A 27,118-nucleotide genomic window follows, 5' to 3' on the forward strand; every position below is an offset into this window, starting at 1 on the left:
GAGCTGGGGCCCGCAATTCTGGGGTGGGTAGGACGTGAGCGGTCCCAGGCTCTGACTCTGTCCCAGCCTCCACTAAATTCACCCAATGTGCCGTCAGGGAGATGTAGTGGCCCTGCCCGCCTGTGCTTGTCCACGTGTCCGTAGTTAAGTGGACCTTGCCACTAACCGCATTGGTGAGGGCGCGTACAATGTTGCGGGAGACGTGGTCGTGCAGGGCTGGGACGGCACATCGGGAAAAGTAGTGGCGACTGGGAACTGAGTAGCGCGGGGCCGCCGCCGCCATCATAGCTTTGAAAGCCTCCGTTTCCACAACCCTATACGGCAGCATCTCAAGGCTGATAAATTTGGCTATGTGGACGGTTAACGATTGAGCGTGCGGGTGCGTGGCGGCGTACTTGCGCTTGCGCTCCAACACTTGCGCTAGCGACGGCTGGACTGTGCGGTGCGAGACATTGGTGGATGGGGCCAAGGACAGCGGAGGTGAGGCTGTGGGTGCAGGCCAGGAGACGGTAGTGCCTGTGTCCTGAGAGGGGGGTTGGATCTCAGTGGCAGGTTGGGGCACAGGGGGAGAGGCAGCGGTGCAAACCGGAGGCGGTAAACGGCCTTCGTCCCACCTTGTGGGGTGCTTGGCCATCATATGTCTGCGCATGCTGGTGGTGGTGAGGCTGTTGGTGGTGGCTCCCCGGCTGATCTTGGCGCGACAAAGGTTGCACACCACTATTCGTCGGTCGTCAGGCGTCTCTGTGAAAAACTGCCAGACCTTAGAGCACCTCGGCCTCTGCAGGGTGGCATGGCGCGAGGGTGCGCTTTGGGAAACAGTTGGTGGATTATTCGGTCTGGCTCTGCCTCCACCCCTGGCCACCGCACTGCCTCTTGCAACCTGCCCTGCTGCTGCCCTTGCCTGCCCCTCTGAAGACCTGTCCTGAGTAGGCGTTGCACACCAGGTGGGGTCAGTCACCTCATCGTCCTGCTGCTCTTCCTCCGAATCCTCTGTGCGCTCCTCCCTCGGACTTACTGCCCTTACTACTACCTCACTGCAAGACAACTGTGTCTCATCGTCATCGTCCTCCTCACCCACTGAAAGGTCTTGAGACAGTTGCCGGAAGTCCCCAGCCTCATCCCCCGGACCCCGGGAACTTTCCAATGGTTGGGCATCAGTGACGATAAACTCCTCTGGTGGGAGAGGAACCACTGCTGCCCAATCTGAGCAGGGGCCCGAGAACAGTTCCTGGGAGTCTTCCCGCTCCTGAGCATGCGTCATTGTAGTGGAGTGAGGAGGCTGGGAGGAAGGAGGAGCAGCAGACAGAGGATTCGGATTTGCAGCACTGGACGGCGCAGAACTCTGGGTAGATGATAGCTTGCTCGAAGCACTTTCTGCCATCCACGACAGGACCTGCTCAAACTGCTCATTTTCTAATAAAGGTCTCCCGCGTGGACCCATTAATTGGGCGATGAATGTGGGGACGCCAGAAACGTGCCTCTCTCCTAATCGCGCAGCAGTCGGCTGCGACACACCTGGATCAGGAGCTCGGCCTGTGCCCACACCCTCACTTGGGCCTACGCGTCCTCGGCCGCGTCCACGTCCTCTAGGCCTACCCCTACCCCTCAGCATGCTGTATTACAAGTGATTTCCAAGCCAGGAAAGAAATTGGCGCAAGCCTGCAGCCAAAATAGAATTTTTTCCCTTGTTTTTCAAAGGACAAGCCACACTGCGTCTATTCAATGAATAATGTATGTCTTCTGGCCCTGCCTACACAATTCTATCCCTGTAGTATTAATGCCGGGTGCAATGGTCTGCACAGCCGGTTTTGAGAAAAAAAAAAAAATATGCAACACTGCTAACAGCAGCCTGGACAGTACTGCACACGGATAGATGTGGCCCTAGAAAGGACCGTTGGGGTTCTTGAAGCCTACACTCACTGCTAACACTCTCTCTGCCTAACCACCACTTCTGTCCCTATTGCAGGGCGCAATGCTCTGCAGATCCAATTTTGAAAAAAAAAAAAAAAATACAGTGCTAACACAGTACTGCACACTGTTAGATGTGGCCCTGAGAAGGACCGTTGGGGTTCTTGAAGCCTACACTAACTCCTAATGCTCTCCCTACAGCAGCACCAGCAGCAGCACTTTCCCTCAGCTAACTCACAAGGCATCTGAGCCGAGCCGCGGGAGGGGCCGATTTTTATACTCGGGTGACATCAGATCTCCCCAGCCACTCACAGCAGGGGGGTGGTATAGGGCTTGAACGTCACAGGGGGAAGTTGTAATGCCTTCCCTGTCTTTCAATTGGCCAGAAAAGCGCGCTAACGTCTCAGAGAGGAAACTGAAAGTAACCAGAACATCGCGTGGTACTCGTTACGAGTACCGAGCATCCCGAACACGCTAATATTCGCCCGAGTATCAAGCTCGGACGAGTACGTTCGCTCATCTCTATTAGCTATCCCTCCTAGCTTTGTGTCATTGGCAAATGTGATCAGTTTCCCATCAATTCTCTCCTCCAGATCATTTATAACAATGTTGGCCAACACTGGGCCTAGGACAGAGCCTTGTGGTACCCCACTTGATACATTCTTCCACTTAGATGTGAGTAAGATCACTCAGCCAGTTGTAAATCCACCTAACAGTGGCCTAGTCAATCCCATATTTGGGCATTTTTTCAATAAGTACGGCATGAGATACTTTTGTCAAATGCTTTACTAAAGTCAAGACATACTATATCCACTGCATATCCCTGATCAACCCAGTCAGTGATTCTGCCATAGAAGGAAATTAGATTAGTCTGGCATGACTTGTTTGTCAGAAACCCATGCTGGCTCTGGTTAACGACTCCATTGTTATCCAAGTTCTTGCATGCATGCTGTGTAATAATTTGTTAAAAGTAGTTTCCTGGATCCACCTTCTTCCCTTTCTTGAAGACAACATTTGCCCTTTTCCAATCTTTTGGGACTTCTTTTGTTCTCCAGGAATTTTCAAAGATTATGGCGAGTGGTTCGGCAATTACCTCTGCTGCTTCCTTTAATATCCTCGGATGTACCGTATATACTGGAGTATTAGCCGACCCGAGTATAAGCCGAGTCAATAATTTTGCCACAAAAAACTGGTAAAACTTATTGACTCGAGTATAAGCCAAGTTATACTCAAGTATATACTGGGGAGGGGGAATGCAATACTCACTTCCCAGACGGCACCTGTGTTCCCGGCGCGATGGTCTTCCCGGTGGTGCGGCAAGCTGCTTCAGACTTCTCTCCACTGGGTTTTCAATTACCCCGCCGTCCGCGCTGTGTAAGTAAGCGTTGTGATTGGATCGAGCGTCAGACAATCACAGCCGGCGCTCAATAGACCAATCACAGCCATTCAGTAATGTTATTCACTGAATGGCTGTGAATGATGGAGCTCTGTCTGTGATTGGCTGGCACTCAATCCAATCACAGCGCTTACCCACACAGTGCTGACAGTGGGGGAATTCAAAGCTGAGCAGGGAGATGACAGAGGGGCGTATTCTCAAGCAGCTTGCTGCACTGCCTGGAAGACCATCGGTCGGGAACACAATCGCAGGCTGGGAGGTGAGTATTGCGAGGTTTTTGTGTTTTTTTTTCCCCTCACTCGAGTATAAGCCGAGGGGGACTTTTTCAGCATAAAAAAATGAGCTGAAAAACTAGGCTTATACTTGAGTATATATGGTAATTCATCTGGACCTTGAGACTTGAATGGCAATCATTCGCTTCTGACCCAGGAAGGCCTAGTTTCAAGCCTTGTTAGAACTTTCAAACAGATTTTACTGGCAGCTGCCTCTCAGAGATGATCTGATTCTGCAGGAGGGGTTAACTATTAGAGATGAGCAAGCGTACTCATCCGAGCTTGATGCTCGTTCGAGTATTAGGGTGTTCGAGATGCTCGTTACTCGAGACGAGCACCACGCGATGTTCGTGTGACTTTCACTTTCATCTCTGAGACATTAGTGCGCTTTTCTGGCCAATAGAAAGACATGGAAGGCATTACAACTTCCTCCTGTGATGTTCCAGCCCTATACCACCCCTCTGCAGTGAGTGGCTGGGGAGATCAGGTGACACCCGAGTATTAAAATCTGCTTCGCCCGCGGCTCGCCACAGATGCATTCTGACATAGATCAGGGACAGTGCTGCTGCTGCTATAGGGAGAGCATTAGGAGTTATATTAGGCTTGAAGAACCCCAGCGGTCCTTCTTAGGGCCACATCTGACCGTGTGCAGTACTGTTGAGGCTGCTTTTAGCAGTGTTGCACAAATTTTTTTTTTTTGTATATCGGGCGTGCAGACCATTGCGTCCTCAGTCTGCAGTCATTTTACTCAGTATAGGGGCAGTACTGGTGAGGCAGGGAAAGAGGGAAAGGTGAAAGAGATATACTGTCTATATAGGCAGTGGGCTTTTTCAAAAAAGTTGGGGAAAAATACTATCTTTGGGCTGCCTGTGACAGTCTTCAGTGTACTGCGTGTCTGCTGGGGGTAGTAGTCCTAATTAATACGCAGCTAAGCGTTACAGCAGGCTTGCGCAAAATTGTTTCCTGCCTCTGCTGTCTTCGTTACATCACCGCCGTCATCCCGGCAGAGGGAATCAGTATACATAATATTATACGCTGCCTACAGTATCTGTCTACTGGGGGTAAAAGTCCTAATTAATACGAAGCTAAGCGTTACAGCAGCCTTGCGCAAAATTGTTTCCTGCCTCTGCTGTCTCTGTTACATCACCGCCGTCATCCCGGCAGAGGGAAGCAGTATACATAATATTATACGCTGCCCACAGTATCTGTCGGCTGGGGGTAGAAGTCCTAATTAATACGCAGCTAAGCGTTACAGCAGCCTTGCGCAAAATTGTTTCCTGCCTCTGCTGTCTCCGTTACATCACCACCATCATCCCGGCAGAGGGAATCAGTATACATAATATTATTAGCTGCCTACAGTATCTGTCTGCTGGGGGTAGAAGTCCTAATTAATACGCAGCTAAGCGTTACAGCAGCCTTGCGCAAAATTGTTTCCTACCTCTGCTGTCTCCGTTACATCACCGCCATCATCCCGGCAGAGGGAAACAGTATACATAATATTATACGCTGCCTACAGTATCTGTTTGCTGTATCAGCTCAGCATTTTAAAAAAATAGAAGCAAAATACTTAAGGCCTACTACTGGCCTTTGGCCACTTGACTGCTTCTGAGCTGTGAATTCCACTAGCTCAGTGATACGCACCTACGTCTCACTACAGGCGTGCGCAAAATGGTTTCCTGGCTCTGCTGTGCGTTCCGTAAGCGAAGTCAGCCTCCAACCACAGGCAAATAAGCGGCACATTTAATTACAGCGTTCTGTTTCTGCTCTACTCATAATACACCATGCTGAGGGGTAGGGGTAGGCCTAGAGGACGTGGACACGGGCAAGGACACGGAGGCCCAAGTCAGGGTGTGGGCACAGGTCGAGCTCCTGATCCACGTGTATCGCAGCCGACTGCTGCGGGATTAGGAGAGAGGCGAGTTTCAGGGGTCCCCAGATTCATCTCACAATTAATGGGTCCACGCGGTAGACCTTTATTAGAAAACTGAGCAGTGTGAGCAGGTCCTGTCATGGATGGCAGAAAGTGCATCCAGCAATCTATCGACCACCCAGACTTCTACGCCGTCCACTGCTGCAACACTGAATCCTCTGGCTGCTGCTCCTCCTTCCTCCCAGCCTCCTCACTCCATTACAATGACACATTCTGAGGAGGAGGCAGACTCCCAGGAACTGTTCTCGGGCCCCTGCCCAGAATGGGCAGCAATGGTTCCTCTCCCACTGGAGGAGTTTGTCGTGACCGATGCCCAACCTTTGGAAAGTTACCGGGGTCCGGGGGATGAGGCTGGGGACTTCCGGCAACTGTCTCAAGACCTTTCAGTGGGTGAGGAAGACGATGACGATGAGACACAGTTGTCTATCATTGAGGTAGTAGTAAGGGCAGTAAGTCCGAGGGAGGAGCGCACAGAGGATTCGGAGGAAGAGCAGCTGGACGATAATGTGACTGACCCCACCTGGTTTGCTAAGCCTACTGAGGACAGGTCTTCAGAGGGGGAGGCAAGTGCAGCAGCAGGGCAGGTTGGAAGAGCCAGTGCGGTGGCCAGGGGTAGAGGCAGGGCCAGACCGAATAATCCATCAACTGTTTCCCAAAGCGCACCCTCGTGCCATGCCACCCTGCAGAGGCCGACGAGCTCAAAGGTCTGGCAGTTTTTCACTGAGAGTGCAGACAACCGACGAACTGTGGTGTGCAAGGTTTGTCGCGCCAAGATCAGCTGTGGAGCCACCACCACCAGCCTCACCACCACCAGCATGCGCAGACATATGATGGCCAAGCACCCCACAATGTGGGACGAGGCCGTTCACCGCCTCTGGTTTGCACCACTGCCTCTCCCCCTGTGCCCCAACCTGCCACTGAGATCCAGCCCCCCTCTCAGGACACAGGCACGACCGTCTCCCAGCCTGCACCCACACCCTCACCTCCGCTGTCCTCGGCCCCATCCAGCAATGTCTCTCAGCGCACCGTCCAGTCGTCGCTAGCGCAAGTGTTTGAGCGCAAGCAAAAGTACGGAGCCACGCACCCGCATGCTCAAGCGTTAAACATGCACATAGCCAAATTGATCAGCCTGGAGATGCTGCCGTATAGGCTTGTGGAAACGGAGGCTTTCAAAAACATGATGGCGGCGGCGGCCCCACGCTACTCGGTTCCCAGTCGCCACTACTTTTCCCGATGTGCCGTCCCAGCCCTGCACGACCACGTCTCCCGCAACATTGTACGCGCCCTCACCAACGCGGTTACTGCCAAGTTCCACTTAACAACAGACACGTGGACAAGCACAGGCGGACAGGGCCACTATATCTCCCTGACGGCACATTGGGTGAATTTAGTGGAGGCTGGGACTGAGTCAGAGCCTGGGACCGCTCACGTCCTACCTACCCCCAGAATTGCGGGCCCCAACTCGGTGCTGGTATCTGTTGCGGTGTATGCTTCCTCCACTAAACCACCCTCCTCCTCCTCCTACGCAACCTCTGTCTCGCAATCAAGATATGTCAGCAGCAGCACGTCGCCACCAGTCGGTGTCGCGCGGGGTGGCAGCACAGCGGTGGGCAAGCGCCAGCAGGCCGTGCTAAAGCTACTCAGCTTAGGAGAGAAGAGGCACATGGCCCACGAACTGCTGCAGGGTCTGACAGAGCAGACCGACCGCTGGCTTTCGCCGCTCAGCCTCCAACCGGGCATGGTCGTGTGTGACAACGGCCGTAACCTGGTGGCGGCTCTGCAGCTCGGCAACCTCACGCACGTGCCATGCCTGGCCCACGTCTTTAATTTGGTGGTTCAGCGCTTTCTGAAAAGCTACCCACGCTTGTCAGACCTGCTCGGAAAGGTGCGCCGACTCAGCGCACATTTCCGCAACTCCAAGACGGACGCTGCGACCCTGCGGACCCTGCAACATCGGTTTAATCTGCCAGTGCACCGACTGCTGTGCGAGGTGCCCACACGGTGGAACTCTACGCTCCACATGTTGGCCAGGCTCTATGAGCAGCGTAGTGGAATACCAACTCCAACATGGGCGGCGTAGTGGGAGTCAGCCTCCTCAATTCTTTACAGAAGAGTGGGCCTGGTTGGCAGACATCTGCCAGGTCCCTGGAAACTTTGAGGAGTCTACCCATATGGTGAGCGGCGATGCTGCAATCATTAGTGTCACCATTCCTCTGCTATGCCTCTTGAGAAGTTCCCTGCAAAGCATAAAGGCAGATGCTTTGCGCTCGGAAACGGAGGCGGGAGAAGACAGTATGTCGCTGGATAGTCAGAGCACCCTCATGTCTATATCTCAGCGCATTGAGGAGGATGAGGGGGAGGAGCATGAGGAGGAGGGGGAAGAGACAGCTTGGCCCACTGCTGAGGGTACCCATGCTGCTTGCCTGTCATCCTTTCAGAGTGTATGGCCAGAGGAGGAGGAGGATCCTGAAAGTGATATTCCTAGTGAGGACAGCCATGTGTTGCGTACAGGTACCCTGGCACACATGGCGGACTTCATATTAGGATGCCTTTCTCGTGACCCTCGCGTTACACGCATTCTGGCCACTATGGATTACTGGGTGTACACACTGCTCGACCCACGGTATAAGGAGAACCTTTCCACTCTCATACCCGAAGAGAAAAGGGGTTCGAGAGTGATGCTATACCACAGGACCCTGGCGGACAAACTGATGGTAAAATTCCCATCCGACAGCGCTAGTTGCCGAAGGCGAAGTTTCGAGGGCCAGGTAGCAGGGGTGGCGCAGAGATCAGGCAGCATGTACAGCACAGGCAGGGGAACACTCTCTAAGGCCTTTGACAGCTTTCTGGCTCCCCAGCAAGACTGTGTCACCGCTCCCCAGTCAAGGCTGAGTCGGCGGGAGCACTGTAAAAGGATGGTGAGGGAGTACGTAGCCGATCGCACGACCGTCCTCCGTGACGCCTTTGCCCCCTACAACTACTGGGTGTCGAAGCTGGACACGTGGCCTGAACTCGCGCTGTATGCCCTGGAGGTGCTTGCTTGTCCTGCGGCTAGCGTCTTGTCAGAGAGGGTGTTTAGTGCGGCTGGGGGAATCATCACAGATAAGCGTACCCGCCTGTCAACCGACAGTGCCGACAGGCTTACACTCATCAAGATGAACAAAGCCTGGATTTCCCCAGACTTCTCTTCTCCACCAGCGGACAGCAGCGATACCTAAACAATACGTAGGCTGCACCCGCGGATGGAAGCATCGTTCTCTATCACCATCAAAAACGTGGACCTTTTAGCTTCATCAATCTGTGTATAATATTCATCCTCCTCCTCCTGCTCCTCCTCCTGAAACCTGACGTAATCATGCCGAACGGGCAATTTTTCTTAGGCCCACAAGGCTCAGTCATATAATTTTTGTAAACAATTTTTATACGTTTCAATGTTCATTAAAGCGTTGAAACTTGCACCTGAACCAATTTTTATTTTAACTGGGCTGCCTCCAGGCCTAGTTACAAATTAAGCCACATTAACCAAAGCGATTAATGGGTTTGACCTGCCCTCTTGGTTGGGCATGGGCAATTTTTCTGACGTACATTAGTACTGTTAGTGCACCAATTTTTGGGGGCCCTCGCCTACAGTGTAATCCAATTAATTTTTTGCCCACCTGCATTAAAGCTGACGTTTCATCAGCTGTGATGGGCACTGCAATGGGATACATTTATGTACAGCCGGTGGGTTCCAGGGAGCCACCCATGCTGTGGGTGCACACGGAATTCCCATTGCGGAGTTGTACCTGCCTGTGACTATTTATAAAAAAAAACGCGGTCTGACTGGGGCATGCAGACACCTTGACAGAATGAATAGTGTGTGGCACATAGGTTCCCCATTGCTATGCCCACGTGTGCAGCTCCTGATGGCGGTGGCACAGGATTATATTTCTCATTGCTTCTGTACAGCATTGTGGGCTATCGCCCCGCCCCTTTTAAAGAGGGTTGCTGCCTGGCCGTGCCAACCCTCTGCAGTGTGTGCCTGCGGTTCCTCCTCATGGCAGACGCACTTATAAATAGACATGAGGGTGGTGTGGCTATGAGGCCAGCGTGTGGCATGAGTGCAGCTGAAGGCTGCGCAGGGAAACTTTGGTGTGCACTGTGGACACTGCGTCGTGCGGGGGGGGGGGGGGGGGGTTGGGCAGCATGTAACCCAGGAGAAGTGGCAGCGGAGTGTCATGCAGGCAGTGATTGTGCTTTGTTGGAGGTAGTGTGGTGCTTAGCTAAGGTATGCATTGCTAATGAGGGCTTTTCAGAAGTAAAAGTTGTTGGGAGGGGGGCCCACTCTTGCCGCTATTGTGGCTTAATAGTGGGACCTGGGAACTTGAGATGCAGCCCAACATGTAGCCCCTCGCCTGCCCTATCCGTTGCTGTGTCGTTCCCATCACTTTCTTGAATTGCCCAGATTTTCACAAATGGAAACCTTAGCGAGCATCGGCGATATACAAAAATGCTCGAGTCGCCCATTGACTTCAATGGGATTCGTTACTCGAAACGAACCCTCGAGCATCGCGAAAATTTCGTCCCGAGTAACGAGCACCCGAGCATTTTGGTGCTCGCTCATCTCTAGTTGGGACATAAACCCATGATTGTTGCCTCTGAATAGAAAATTTCATGTATTTAAAAAATAAAGACCAAAAAACGCAGAAACAGTGTAACTGAAGCAGAATGTTTGAACAAAAGGGCTCATTCACATGGACATATGCGAGTTGCTTCTGACATCTTTGGACGCAACTTATATTGCATAGCACATGGACAAAGAAACCATTCTTTCTTATATTTAAGGACTCTATAGTGATGGGGTCTGTTCCACTGTATTGGCACATAGCCAATGTAGTGCCAATATTCAAAAAGGGGTCAAAAAAGTGACCCTGGAAACTACAGGCCGGTAAGTCTTACTTCTATTGTGCGTAAAATGTGTGAAGGGTTTCTAAGAGATGCCATCCTGGAGGACCTCAAGGAAAAATAGCTGTAAAACTCCGTATCAGCATGGGTTTATGAGAGATCGCTCCTGTCACACCAACCTGATCAGCTTCTATAAGGAGGTAAGTTCTAGACTTGACCAGGGAGTCACTGGATCTTGTGTAGCTGGACTTTTTCAGAGCGTTTGATACTGTGTCGCATAAAAGGTTGGTAAATAAGATAAGAATGCTTGGTCGCGGGAGAATGTGTGTAAAGGCACATTTAGACACAACGATTATCACTCATAATTTGCTCATCTTTCGTCTTTTGAGCGATAATCGTTATGTCTAAACGCGCGGCCGTCAGGCACTTTTCGCTGATTGCTGACTTTTAGCTTGCTAAAAGTCATCGATCAGCCTTATCAGGGCCGCGCGCTAAGTTCTCACCTGGATACCACTGATACTATTGTTTCAGCTGGTATGCCACTTGGAGAACAAATCACAAGTATGCAGAAGACAAGTGGTCCAGCTGTCTTCTGTATACCCTGCTCTGAGCGCTCAGCTGTATACCAGCTGTGCGCTCCGGGAAGAAAACAGTTGTATACAGAAGACAAGAGGCCCCGCTTGTCTCCTGTATACCCTGCTCATAGTGCTCAGCTGTATAACAGCTGAGCACCCCGAGAAGAGAACAGCTGTATACTGAAGATAGCGGTCCCACTTGTCTTCTGTATACAGCGTGAGCTTCTTTTACACACTAATAAGCTGTTAAGTAGCTAATTAGATACTTAACAGCTTATGAAAAGTGAACGCTCTAACCAGTCACTCAAACTGTTGTTTGATCGAATTTTGAGCGATCATCTTGCCGTGAAAATGCACGCAACGATCATCGCTCAAAAGATGGAAGATGAGCGAATTCTGAGCGATAATCATTGTGTCTAAATGAGTTCTAAATGGGTAAGTAATTGATCAGTGATAGAAAGCAGAGAGTACATACTCTGATCGGGTCACCATTACTAGTGGGGTACCACAGGGGTTGGCTTTGGCTCCTATTCTTTTTAATATATTGATTAATAACCTGGTAGAAGGATTGTGCAGTAAAATATCAGTATTTGTAGATGATACAAAACTGTGAAAAGTAATTAACACAAGAGAGGACAGAATATGGTTGCAAGAGGATCTGGATAAGTTGGGGACAGAAAAGTGGCAAATGAGGTGTAACACTGATAGATGTAATATTATGCACATTGGCAGAGGAAAAACATGTCACCATTGCACACTGGTATACCACTGTGGAACATTGACATGGAAAAGGACCTGGGGGATTTTAGTTAATTGTAAGCTTAACTGGAGCAACCAGCGTCAGGCAGCTCCTGCCAAGGCAAATAGGATCATGGGGTGCATCAAAAGAGGTGTAGGGGCGTATGATGAGAACATTGTTCTTCTTCTTTACAAGTCACTGGTCAGACCACACATGGAATATTGTGGACCGTTTGGGGCATCAGTAGTCAAGAAGGACATACTATGTTACTATGTATATCAGAGCTTGAGCGGGTTCAAAAACGGGCAACTAAAGTAATAAACAGAATGGGCGGACTACAATACCCAGAGAGGTTATCAAAATTAGGATTATTTACTTTACAAAAAAAGACGGCTGAGGGGCAACCTAATAACTATGTATTACTATATCAGGAGACAATACAGAGATCCTCCCCATCTATTTATACCCAGGACTATAACAAGGGGACGCTCTAATAACTATGTATAGATATATCAGGGGTCAATACAGAGATCTCTCCCATCATCTCTTATACCAAGGACAGTAACAAGGAGGTGCTCTAATAACTATGTATAATATATCAGGGGTCAGTACAGAGATCTCTCCCATCATCTGTTATACCCAGGACTGTAACAAGGGTGTGCTCTAATAACTATGTATACATATAATAGGGGTCAGTACAGAGATCTCTCCCATCATCTATTATACCCAGGACTGTGACTGTATAAGGGGGCTCTCTAATAACTATGTATAACTATATCAGGAGACAATACAGAGATCGCACCGATCTATTTATACCCAGGACTGTAACAAGGGGGCAAACTCTACGTCTAGAGGAAAGAAGGTTTCGCCGCCAATATAAAAGGGGGTTCTTTATTGTATGAGCAGTGAGACTATCGAAATGTCTCCTGAGGACATACTGATGGTGAATACACTAAAAGAGTTTAAGAGGGACCTGGGTGCCTTTCTTGAGTGTTAAAATATTACATGTTATATCACTGATTACTTCAGAAAGGTCGGTGATCCGGAGATTATTCTGATTGCCAGACTTGGAGTCAGTTCACTTAAATGGGAAAAATAGGCTTCTACCTCGTTGTTTTTTTTCCCTTCCTCTGGATCAACATTGAATTAGATGGACATATGTCTTTTTTCAAGCCTCACATACGATGTTACCCAATTGTGATATCGACCAGAACGGAATATGCTACAATGACCTGCTTGAAAAAATGCCTCTATGTATACCTAATTGGCTATAATAGGCCCATGTGCCATCTGTGAAATACATGGATGGCATACAGACTGAATATATGTTTGTGTGAATGAGCCCTTAGTACTATTGCATGCTGCATGTATAGAAGAAGTTGAGACAAAATGTGGGCCCACTTTGACTTGCTGCATGTATAGAAGAAGTTGAGACAAAATGTGGGCCCACTTTGACTTTCTCACACCCCATAAAATTGCAGCAAAATCTCTATAAATTGCTGTGATTGGATAAGTATTTGCTGTCAAACTGCAATAAACGTGATACGTAGTTACAGCGATGTTGTGGTTGAAAAATAGGCTTTCATTGGAAACATACATAGAATAACAATTATTTAGGTTTTCAGCATTCTTCTTGCTTAAATAGTCATAAACTTTTCAACAACTTTATCAAAAATCAATAGCAGAGGAGAATACAAGAAACTTTGTAATATATCATACCAAAGTAAAATGCTTCGTCCTTCACTATCAGACGTCTTTCCTCCTTCCCCCTCTCAGCCCCTCCCTTATAAACTGTTTAATCACTACAAAAACTGCTAAAATCTGTCTTCATTGGCGTATAAGATTACATATCTCCAATAGAAGCCTGTAGATAGTAGGGAGAAGAAGCAGGATGAAGGAGAAGCAAAGTCTGTTTTACTGTCTCCCAGTTCCTAGAAGGACATCTACACTTCTCAGTACCTTTCTAGGATGTATTCTATATTGCTGCTACTACTCTGTATTCAAGAGATAGAGAGAAGGGAGCAGAATCTTATCTTCTTTGTGTGAGCTGTGTATTGGAGATATCATAGCAGCTAGTCTCCACCAACTAGTTCAAGGAAAACTAAAGAGTTAAGATTGTTGCATGAAGAGGGGAAAACTACTACAACTTCAGAATACCAATCATATAATGACCAGAAATGGTGCTGCTGCTCATATACGCATGGGACCACTTATTGTGAAAAGTTATTTGAAAGTTTAGGTTCCCTTTAATGCCAATGACATATTCAGCTAAAAGCGAACAGAAAACTGAAATGACAGCTATAAATTACTATACATTTCTGGGTGTGCTGATTCTTACTGAGGAGATCCCGGTGGTGTGAGAACAGTATACAGATTAGGCTTCCTTTAGAAGGAATAATGCTTTCTTATACAAGCCAAACTTGTATAGACCATTCCTTTCTATTGAAATTATTTGATTAACAATCACTTATTAATATTATCAAGAAACATGCAGTGTGCTGCGACTAGAGATGAGCGAGCATGCTCGGTAAAGGCAGTTCTTGTCGAGTAACTGCATATTCATCTGGGCAAATGCGGGGGGCGGCAGGGGTGAGTAGGTGGGAGCAGAGGGGAGAGAGAGATCTCTCTCACTCTCCCCCCTCCCCCCCACTCTCCCGCTCCTCTCCCCCGTCGCCCCCCCCCCCACACACACACACACACACACACATTTGCTTGGACGAGTATGCAGTTACTCGAGAAGAGCGATGCTCACTCGAGTAACTGCCTTTACCGAGCGTGCTCGCTCATCTCTAGCTGCAACACAACACAGGCTATGAAGGAACACACAGTAAATTATAACATACACCAGGCAAAGCATGATAGTCCATCTTGCAGTAGAGGTTCCCTACATCTTACAACATGCTACACTAACTTGTCTTCCACAGGATAGGCAACAAATGTCTACTCACTGGGGATCCAAACGCTAGGAACCTGTACAATCCCAAGATCTGCATCCTTTTAATGCCCCATGTGAATTAAACAGTGGTGCACATGCCTAACTGCTGCTCCCATTCACTCCTGTGGGTCAGAGGGAGATGAATGTCCTCTGCTACCTTCTTCTGTCCTACAGAAGTGCATGGAGCAGTGTTCATGTGTGTACTCTACTACTCTATTCACATAGGGCATTCATGGGGCATAGATCTTGGGATCACTGTAGGTCATAGAATGGTAGAGCTGGAAGGGACCTCCAGGGTCTTCGGGTCCAACCCCCTGCTCAGTGTCGGATCACTAAATCATCCCAGACAGATGTCTGTCCATCCTCTGAAGACTTCCATTGAAGGAGAACTCCCTACCTCCCGTGGTAACCTGTTCCACTCATTGATCCCCCTCACTGTCTAATATCTAATCTGTGTCTCCTCCATTTCAGTTTCATCCCATTGCTTCTAGTCATTCGTTGTGCAGATGAGAATAGGGCTGATCCCTCTGCAGTGTAATTTTTGTGTGATGAACCTATCGTTAGATAGGCTTATTGCAGTGACCTTTAGTGCTCTTCACGGCACTTTTGCTTTGCAACAGTTTTGATAAATCACCACCATTGTGTATAGAGAACTTCATATTCACCTATTGACTACCAGCAAAGATCTGGTAGCAACATTTTTATTAACCAATGAAAACACTATAAAAACCTTACCCAAACTCAGTAAATTCAGCAATAATCTGTACCATGGAGGGCCATTTAGAAGACACAACTCATTTTCTGACTCAAACATTGGTCTTTAGCTTTCTTTGCAATTTGATTTTTCTGTTGCTCATTGTCAATTTCTAAAATGAAGTGCACAGCGATACGTTGTTACACGATAGAACATGAAAAAGTGAAAGAGATGAAGGAAAAGGCGGACCTTCACACGCATCGTTCACAACAATCAGAACTATTTAAAAGAAATGAAAAAAAGGCACTCATATAGAATCAACCAAGGGGGCACAAAAAGTGTCCTCCTTAAAATATTGTTGTAATAATGACATTCCCGCGCCGTTTCCAGTGCCTTGATGTACCATAGTATTTGCAGTTCTTTCTTTGCTCGCACTGAATAACTTATGTTTATCTCTTTTTAATTTACAGTCGCCGCCAAAAGGTGCCACTATTCCTTATCGCCCAAAGCCTGCTTCTGGACCTATTATTTTTGCTGGAGGCCAGGTAAGAGCGGATACCATTTTGGCCTCAGCTGGAAATCACACCGTCTTGGCCCAACCACAACCAACACCTGTTAGTTTACTCTCTTTTTCCTGGTATAGTATAAGCATATACTGTATGTTGTTTGAGACATTGCTTGCACAAGGTGGATTAGTTCACCCAAATGCTTTGTCATTTCAGAATCACTGCAATTCCAGTTATCACATTATAACTTCTCCTGTTTACCATAGCTTTAATGGCTGTGAACATATTGTGCATGCTGTCTTCTCCATCCTTAATGAAGTTGCAAATTAATTTACATTGAGTGTCCTCATCTCTCTCATACATGCTTCATTTACTACAAATCTGAATTTAGAGGATACTGACTGTTTGCAGATGATAGTATCGCAACACAGATTCAGTATATGATGCAGCAGAAGGAGTTACAAAAATATGTCACATTTATGTATTAACAAAGAACAAAAGTGAGTAATGTTATAATAACAAACAAGCAATTTAACGTGTGCTGTAGATATACCTAATGCTAACTACAGCTAACTAGATCCTGCAACTAGAATACTTTCTGCATGAGTGATGATATTATTCTGTACTTAGTACCATGTAATTCATTCAAAAAAAATCATTTCAGTGTAAATGCAAAAAAAAAAATCGCCCTTAAATGAGAAAAATTGGCTTCTATATCATTGAGGTTTTTGCCTTACTCTGGATCAACATTAGGGGGTAATAGGCTGAACTGGATATACATATGTCTTTTTTTCATCCTTACATTTGTTACTATGTTATGTTACTAACTTTTTGATCTCTAGTAGTGTGCACACCTAACAGTTTTCACTAAGGCCAGCCTCACAACTTGGTGCCAATGAACTCCTTGGTGTCTTCTTTGGTCTTGGCCCGTTGCTCTGCCATGCAGTCCCATGCTCTCTCTGTCCTCCAGATACCACTTCTGTCTGAATCCCAGCATTCACTCAGGCAGTACAACAGCAGGAACTCGAACATCCCCTCTTACATCCAGGGTTCAGGCCTCCCACTGCCTTCTCCTCTCTGGCTGCAGCAGCTCTTCTGCAGACTGTTGGACCTGCCCAGCAGCAGCTCTGCACACTCACACAACTTCTTGCTACATTGCGCTACCAGCTCCCAGCAGCACCTCAGCTTTACAAAGTCACTGTACTCTCTTTTGCTGGCATTTGCGCAGCCCCCAGAGACTCCTATAGGGCCTTTGGTGCAACCTCCCCCCCCCCCAAAAAAAGCATGCTCTATTTTAACCCCTTAGTGACCAAGTCTGTTTGCGCCTTAATGACCAGGCCAAATTTTGCAAATCTGACACGTGTCAATTTAGCATGGAAAAACACCAGAAAGGTTTTGCATATCCAAGCGATTCTGACATTTTTTTTTTTGCCACATGTTGTACTTCATTTAGGCGGAAAAATAGGGCGAGAGAGTTTGTGTTTATTTATTAAAAGCACCAAAGTTGGGAAAATTTTGAAAAAATCGTCATTTTTTTACATTTCCAACTGCAATATCTCAAATATGTGCAAACATAATATAGAAATTTTTGCGAAGATATATATTTCCATCCGTTTACTTTATTTTGGGCACACATTGGAAAAACTTTCGATTTTTTTTGTAACCATTTAGGAGACGTACAAATTTAACATTACTTTTCAGCATTTTGAGGAACACTTTGTTTTCCTACACCAAGCCAAGATTGGAAAGGCTCATAAGAGTCAAAAATGATAGATACAACCACAAATGACCCCATTTTAAAAACTACACCCCTTAACATATTCATTGAGGGGTGTCATGAGTGTTTTAACCCCACAGTTTTTTTAGGAGTCAATGCAATTTAGAAGAGAAAAACTAAAATTTCATATTTTTGCAAATATGTCATTTTAAAGACAGGAATTTTTTCTATAGTACACATGAAAATGAGGATTTGCACCCCAGAATGGATAAGCCTGTTTGTCCCCTGCTCAGAAACATACCCATTGTGGCCCTAGTATTACGTCTGTATGCACAATAGGGCCCAAAATGAAAGGAGCAACCTGTAACTTTCGGAACAGAAATTTTGCTTGAAGGAGATTTAGGCCTTATTGCACACTTGTAGAGCCATTGAGTGACAAAAACGATGGAGAACGCCCACAAGTGACCCCATTTTGAAAAGTAGACCCCTTAACGAATTTATCTAGGGGTACAATGACTTTTTTGACTTCACAGTTTTTAAATGAATCTAAGCCAAGCCAAAGGAAAAAAATTACGATTTTCATTTTTTTGGTAATTCTGTCTTTTTAAAAGCAGTTTTTTTTGTACAGCACATATATGAATGAAGACTTGCACCCCAGAATGGATACCCCTGTTTGTCCTGTGCTCAGAAACATACCTATTATGGCCCTAATCTTATTTCTGGATGCACAATGGGGCCCAAAATGAAAGGAGCAACCTGTGGCTTTCGGAACAGAAATTTTGCTAGAAGGAGATTTAGTCCCCATTGCCCACTTGTAGAGCCAATGAGTGACCAAAACGATGGAGAACCCCCACAAGTGACCCCATTATGAAAAGTAGACCCCTTAACGAATTTATCTAGGGGTACGATGACTTTTTTGACTTCACAGTTTTTGAATGAATCTAAGCCAAGCAGAAGGAAAAAATTAGGATTTTCATTTTTTTGGCAATTGTGTCAATTTAAAAACAGTTTTTTTTTGTCCAGTGTACATAGGAATGAAGACGTTCACCCCAAAATGGATACCACTGTTTATCCTGTGTTCAGAAACATACCCAATGTGGCCCTAATCTACTTAAAGAAAACATGGCTAGGCCTATAATGGAAGGAGCACCTGTTGGATTTCAGGGTACAACGAAATAAATTCCAGGCCCCATTGCCCACTTGTAGAGCCATTGAGCGGCCAAAACGATAGAGAACCCCCACAAATGACCCCATTTTGAAAACTAGACCCATTATCGAATTCATCTAGGGGTGTACTGCATATTTTGACCCCACAGTATTTGAATGAATCTAAGCAAAGCAGAAGGAAAAAATTACGATTTTCATTTTTTGGCAATTTTGTCAATTTAAAAACAGGTTTTTTTGTACAGTGTACATAGGAATGAAGACTTTCACCCCAAAATGGATACCCCTGTTTGTCCCGTGTTCAGAAACATACCCATTGTGGCCCTAATCTACTTACAGGACACATGGCTAGGCCCATAATGGAGGGAATGCCCGCTGGATTTCAGGGCAGAACTGAATAAATTCCAGGCCCCATTGCCCACTTATACGGAAAAAAAATTGACTTCCTAAAAATAATCCCCCCCACCACCCATTTTTTGGCATTCCCTAAATATTAGATAAAGGTAATAATTAGAGATGAGCGAGCGTACTCGGAAAAGCACTACTCGCTCGAGTAATTTGCTTTATCTGAGTATCGCTGTGTTCGGGTCTGAAGATTCGGGTGCCGGCACGGAGCGGGGAGCTGCAGGGGAGAGCGGGGAGGAACAGAGGTAAGATCTCTCTCTCCCGCCCGCTCTCCCCTGCTCCCCGCTGCAACTCACCTGTCAGCCGCAGCGGCACCCAAATCTTCAGACCCGAGCACAGCGATACTCGGATAAAGCACATTACTCGAGCGAGTAGTGCTTTTCCGAGTATGCTCGCTCATCTCTAGTAATAATATAAACTGCGTTTTATGTCCGAAGACAGGGGTAATTACGGAGTCTGGTTGGGTTGGGCACATGGGGCAAGAAAACCGTGTATCCCCCCTCCTCTCATGCTTTTTGGGGGGTATTTCGTTACCTCAGCGGCAGGTATGGGGTGTAAAAAGTGGCGCTCTGTGAGGCTTTGTAATCTTGCTGCGGTGCAGCGGTCTTGCACAGCAGGCGCTCAACAAGGTGCTCCTGGAACTGCATGAAGGCGAGCGTTCCAGGGGCTTCTTGTAAATTACGGATTACGGGTAGCAGTCTGAATAACGCCGGGCTCACACAGCCGTATATGGAATCCGCTTGTGGAAGCCCGCAGCGGATTCCAGCTATGAGTCCGGCTGTGACCCTGCGTACGGCCGCGTAATGTACTGCCCATAACTGCCTACTCATACAGGCGGTCATGCGCAGTACACCGTTGTTTGTTTTTATTTCCCGCGCCGTCGCTTAGAGATGACCCGGGTACCCGCAGCCCGGTCACAATGTGTTTGCACATGGGCTGCGGGTATATCCGCGGTCATAGAGCACAATGAGCTCTAGGTCGGGGATATTCGCGGTAAAATATAGCATGCCGTGTTCTGTTTCTGCGAGTGGATTCCGTAATTCCGACCCACTAATTGGGGGGAAGTGTGTAATCCAATGCATGCGATTGATCCTTTGGTAGCCAGGAGCAGGGAGATTTTAAATTTCTTGGGCAATATTTCACTTTGGCAGCATCATGCTGATGGGCGCATGCGCAGAAGCTGGGCTAAGGTCCGCGGATGAACATCCCATCAGGGAACAAATCCGGGGACCTTGGGTACGTAATTTCATCCGCCCTTACGGATATGATCCGTAATGGGAGATGAAACTTTAACTTTATAAACTTTTAACTTTTTTTTTTTACTTTTTAACTTTATATGATCACCGTTATCCGATGGATAACGGTGATCATATGACTGGAAACCACATACAACGGTCCCCAGTCATATCTCCCTGCACTCGGCTAACTGTGACAGCCGGGTGCAGGGAGATTTTGAATTTGCCGGGCTCGCCAGCCTTCTGCGCATGCGCGCCACATCGGCACATCGCAGAAGCCAGCAGGGGGTCCGGAGACCGGCCGGAGGACATGGAGGAAGCGGGGTGAGTATTTTCACCTTCCCTCATGGATCCGATCTATGAGGGGAGGTGAAACGTTTCTTTTTTAAACATCTTTGTTTAGTTTTCCGCGATCGCCGTTATCCATTGCATAACGGCGATCGCGGTACCGGGGACCGCTCACCGCGGTCCCCGCTGACATCTACTGCCTCCCGGCTACCTACAGGAGCCGTAAGCCAGGAGATTTTAAATTTCCCGCGCCGCCGGACATTCTGCACATGCGGCTGACGTAATGCCGCCTGGCGCGCATGCGCAGAAGGCCGGCTACGGGCCCCGGAGCATCAGGAGAGCGGGGAGCAGCGTGCCGGACCCAGGTGAGTAATTTCAGCTGCCTTGATGGATCCAATCCATCAGGGCAGCTGAATATGTAACTTTTTTTCAAATTTTATTTGCTTTTTTGTGATCGGCGCTATCCATTGGATAGCGCCGATCGCAATGCCGGGGGGGGGGTCCGTACAGCCCGGGATGACAGCTCCACGCTGTCAGCTACCTGCGGACACCGACAGCATGGAGCTGTCACATCCACAGCCCAAGGGGCTTCATTCTCTGCAGGACACATGTTTTTACGTCCTCAGAGAATAAAGCCCACTTCGGGAGGACGTAAAAACACTATGGCCCGGTCGTTAAGGGGTTAATCACGCAGCTGCGCACCAAAGGCCTTGCAGGAGTTTATTGGGGAGCGCAAATGTGCACCTGACACCCGCGCTATATGCTGCGCAATTTTGCGGGCAGAAAACCCATTGGGAAATAAATTAGGCTGAACAGCCTTTAACTCGGGGTGCGGATGTGTCCGACACCCATGTGACTGGTCCCAGTCAGAGCAGAAGGTACAGTGTAATGCGCAGATACGGGCAACATTTACATCATAAATAGGAAAAGTAAAGAGGTCACAACTTGATTATTCAATGCTAAGTGCAAAAGTAAGTGACCCCCTATGTAATGTAACTTCCCTGTGTCAGATGTGTGAAATTTGGCACAACACTTTAACTCACCTCTATGTGTATATACTGCATATAATCTACCTGACCTCTCTGTGTATATACTGAGGGGAATCTACCTCAACTCTATGTGTAGTAACTGAGGAGAATCTTCCCTTACCTGTGTGTATATACTGAGGAGAATCAACATCACCTCTTTGTGTATATAAAGAATCTACCTCACTTCTATGTGTATACACTGAGGAGAATCTACTTTATCTCTCTCTGTGGATACTGAGAAGAATATACCTCACCTCTATGTCTATATACTGAGGAGAATCTACCTCACCTCTATGTGTATACACTGAGGAGAATCCACCTCACCTCTATGTGTATATACTGAGGAGAATCTACCTCACCTCTATGTGTATATACTGAGGAGATCTACCACACCACTATGTGTATATACTGAGGAGAATCTAATGCTCCTCTATGTGTATATACTGAGAAGAATCTACCTCACTTCCATATGTATATACTGAGGAGAATCTACCTCACCTCTATGTGTATATACTGAGGAGAATCTACCTCACCTCTCTGTGTATATACTGAGGAGAATCTTCCTCACCTCTCTGTGTATATACTGGGGAGAATCTACCTCAACCCTCTGTGTATATACTGAGGAGAATCTACCTCACCTCTATCTGTAGATACTGAGAAGAATATACCTCACCTCTATGTGTATACACTGACGATAATCTATCCCACCTCTATGTGTATGTACTGAGAAGAATCAACCTCAACTCTCTGTGTATATACTGAGGAGAATCTACCTCACCACTATGTGTATATACTGAGGAGATCTACCACACCACTATGTATATATACTGAGGAGAATCTAATGCTCCTCTATGTGTATATACTGAGAAGAATCTACCTCACTTCCATATGTATATACTGAGGAGAATCTACCTCACCTCTATGTGTATATACTGAGGAGATTCTACCTCACCTCTATGTGTATATACTGAGGAGAATCTTCCTCACCTCTCTGTGTATATACTGGGGAGAATCTACCTCAACTCTCTGTGTATATACTGAGGAGAATCTACCTCACCTCTATCTGTAGATACTGAGAAGAATATACCTCACCTCTATGTGTATACACTGACGATAATCTAGCCCACCTCTATGTGTATGTACTGAGAAGAATCAACCTCAACTCTCTGTGTATATACTGAGGAGAATCTACCTCACCTCTATGTGTATATACTGAGGAGAATCTACCACACCACTATGTGTATATATTGAGGAGAATCTAATGCTCCTCTATGTGTATATACTGAGGAGAATCTACCACACCACTATGTGTATATACTGAGGAGAATCTAATGTTACTCTATGTGTATATACTGAAGAGAATTTAATGCTCCTCTATGTGTATATACTGAGGAGAATCTAATGCTTCTCTATGTGTATATACTGAGGAGAATCTCGCTCACCTCTATGTAAAAATACAGAGGAGAATATACCTCAACTCTATGTGTATAAACTGAGGAGAATCTACCACACCACTATGTGTATATACTGAGGAGAATGTAATGCTCCTCTATGTGTATATACTGAGGAGAATCTACCACACCACTATGTGTATATACTGAGTAGAATATACCTTACCTGTCTGTGTATATACTGAGGAGAATCTACCTCACCTCTATGTGTATTTAATGAGGAGAATCTACCTCACCTTTATGTGTATATACTGAGGAGAATCTACCTCACCTCTATTTGTATGTACTGAGGAGAACCTACCTCATCTCTATTTAAAAATACTAAGGAGAATCTACCTCACCTCTATTTAAAAATAGTGAGGAGAATCTACCCCCCCTCTATCTGTAGATACTGAGAAGAAAATACCTCACGTCTATGTGTATGCACTGACGATAATCTATCCCACCTCTATGTGTATGTACTGAGGAGAATCTACCTCACCTCTCTGTGTATATACTGGGGAGAATCTACCTCACCTCCATGTGTTTATACTGAGGAGAATCTTCCTCACCTCTATGTGTATATACTGAGGAGAACCTACCTCAACTCTATGTGTATATACTGAGGAGAAGCTCCCTCACCTCTATGTGTAGAAACTGAGGATTAACTACACCACCCTTATGAATATACTGAGGATAATCTACCTCACCTATGTGTATATACTGAGGAGAATCAACCTCACTTTTTGTGTATATACTGAGGAGAAACAAACTGACGTCCACATGTATATACTGAAGAGAATCTACCTCAACTCTATGTGTAGTAACTGAGGAGAATCTTCCCTTACCTTTGTGTATATACTGAGGAGAATCGACATCACCTCTTTGCGTATATACTGAGGAGAATCTACAACATCTCTATGTGTATATACTATAAAGAATCTACCTCACTTTTATGTGTATATACTTAAAAGAATCTACTTCACTTCTATGTGTATATACTGAGGAGAATCTACTTTATCTCTCTCTGTAGATACTGAGAAGAATATACCTCACCTCTAAGTGTATATAGTGAGGAGAATCTACCTCACCTCTATATGTATGTACTGAGGAGAACCTACCTCATCTCTATTTAAAAATACTAAGGAGAATCTACCTCACCTCTATTTAAAAATAGTGAGGAGAATCTACCCCCCCTCTATCTGTAGATACTGAGAAGAAAATACCTCACGTCTATGTGTATACACTGACGATAATCTATCCCACCTCTATGTGTATGTACTGAGGAGAATCTACCTCACCTCTCTGTGTATATACTGGGGAGAATCTACCTCACCTCCATGTGTTTATACTGAGGAGAATCTTCCTCACCTCTCTGTGTATATACTGAGGATAACCTACCTCAACTCTATGTGTATATACTGAGGAGAATCTATCACACCTCTGTGTGTACACTGAGGAGAATCTACTTCAACTCTCTATGTATATACTGAGGAGAATCTACCTCAACTCTATGTGTGTATACTGAGGAGAAGCTCCCTCACCTCTATGTGTAGAATCTGAGGATTAACTACACCACCCTTATGAATATACTGAGGATAATCTACCTCACCTATGTGTATATACTGAGGAGAATCAACCTCACTTTTTGTGTATATACTGAGGAGAAACAAACTGATGTCCACATGTATATACTGAAGAGAATCTACCTCAACACTATGTGTAGTAACTGAGGAGAATCTTCCCTTACCTTTGTGTATATACTGAGGAGAATCGACATCACCTCTTTGCGTATATACTGAGGAGAATCTACAACATCTCTATGTGTATATACTATAAAGAATCTACCTCACTTTTATGTGTATATACTTAAAATAATCTACTTCACTTCTATGTGTATATACTGAGGAGAATCTACTTTATCTCTCTCTGTAGATACTGAGAAGAATATACCTCACCTCTATGTGTATATAGTGAGGAGAATCTACCTCACCTCTATATGTATGTACTGAGGAGAACCTACCTCACCTCTATGTGTATATACTGGGGAGAATCTACCTCACCTCTATGTGTATATACTGAGGAGAATCTACCTCATCTCTATGTGTATATACTGAGGAGAATATACCTCACCTCTATGTGTATATAGTGAGGAGAATCTACCTCACCTCTATATGTATGTACTGAGGAGAACCTACCTCATCTCTATTTAAAAATACTAAGGAGAATCTACCTCACCTCTATTTAAAAATAGTGAGGAGAATCTACCCCACCTCTATCTGTAGATACTGAGAAGAAAATACCTCACGTCTATGTGTATACACTGACGATAATCTATCCCACCTCTATGTGTATGTACTGAGGAGAATCTACCTCACCTCTCTGTGTATATACTGGGGAGAATCTACCTCACCTCTATGTGTATATACTGAGGAGAATCTACCTCACCTCTTTGTGTATATACTGAGGAGAATCTTCCTCACCTCTATGTGTATATACTGAGGAGAACCTACCTCAACTCTATGTGTATATACTGAGGAGAATCTATCACACCTCTGTGTGTACACTGAGGAGAATCTACTTCAACTCTCTATGTATATACTGAGGAGAATCTACCTCAACTCTATGTGTGTATACTGAGGAGAAGCTACCTCACCTCTATGTGTAGAAACTGAGGATTAACTACACCACCCTTATGTATATACTGAGGATAATTTACGTCACCTATGTGTATATAAAGAGGAGAATCTACCTCACTTTTTGTGTATATACTGAGGAGAAACAAACTGACGTCCACATGTATATACTGTAGAGAATCTACCTCAACTCTATGTGTAGTAACTGAGGAGAGTCTTCCCTTACCTTTGTGTATATACTGAGGAGAATCGACATCACCTCTTTGCGTATATACTGAGGAGAATCTTCAACATCTCTATGTGTATATACTATAAAGAATCTACCTCACTTTTATGTGTATATACTTAAAAAAATCTACTTCACTTCTATGTGTATATACTGAGGAGAATCTACTTTATCTCTCTCTGTAGATACTGAGAAGAATATACCTCACCTCTATGTGTATATAGTGAGGAGAATCTACCTCACCTCTATATGTATACACTGACGATAATCTATCCGACCTCTCTGTGTATATACTGAGGAGAATCTACCTCACCTCTGTGTATATACTAAAAAGAATCTATCTCACCTCTATGTGTATATACTGAGGAGAATGTTCTTTATATCTCTGTAGATACTGAGGAAAATCTACCTCACCTCTATGTGTATATACTTAAAAGAATCTACCTCACTTCTATGTGTATATACTAAGGAGAATCTATCTCACGTCTGTGTATTTACTGAGGATAATCTACCTCACCTCTATGTGTATGTATATATATATATACTGAGGAGAATCTACCTCATCTGTATGTGTATATACTGCAGAGAATCTACCTAACCTCTATGTATATATACTGAGGAGAATCTACCTCACCCCATGTATATTTACTGAGGAGAATCGACCTTACCTGTATGTGTATATGCTGAGGAGAATCTACCTCCCCTCTCTGTGTATATACTGAGAAGAAACTACCTCCCCTCTATGTATATATACTGAGGAGAATCTACCTCACCTCTATGTGTATATACTAAAAAGAATCTACCTCACCTCTGTGTATATACTGAGGAGAATGTTCTTTATCTCTCTCTGTAGATGCTGAGGAGAATCTACCTCACCTCTATGTGTATATACTGAGGAGAATCTACCTCACCTCTGTGTATATACTAAAAAGAATCTACTCCACCTCTATGTGTATATACTAGGGAGAATCTATCTCACCTCTATGTGTATATACTGAGGATAATCTACCTCACCTCTATGTGTATATATACTTAGGAGAATCTACCTCACCTGTATGTGTATATACTGAGGAGAATCTACCTCACCTCTATGTATATATATACTGAGAATCTACCTCACCCCATGTGTATATACTGAGGAGAATGTACC

General features: G+C 45.8%; 1 protein-coding gene across 7 annotated transcripts in view; it reads left to right on the forward strand.

The window, feature by feature from the left end:
- Nucleotides 1-27,118, forward strand: part of LOC136578925 (poly(rC)-binding protein 3-like) — a 645,331-nt gene that overhangs the window by 428,119 nt on the left and 190,094 nt on the right. For all 7 annotated transcript variants that reach the window (XM_066579119.1, XM_066579121.1, XM_066579120.1 and 4 more), the window contains exon 9: nucleotides 15,804-15,947. In XM_066579119.1, coding sequence (XP_066435216.1) covers nucleotides 15,804-15,947 — 144 coding nt within the window. The remainder of the gene's footprint in view (nucleotides 1-15,803; nucleotides 15,948-27,118) is intronic.

Source organism: Eleutherodactylus coqui, chromosome 9 (assembly GCF_035609145.1).
Source record: "Eleutherodactylus coqui strain aEleCoq1 chromosome 9, aEleCoq1.hap1, whole genome shotgun sequence".
Taxonomy (NCBI): domain Eukaryota; kingdom Metazoa; phylum Chordata; class Amphibia; order Anura; family Eleutherodactylidae; genus Eleutherodactylus; species Eleutherodactylus coqui.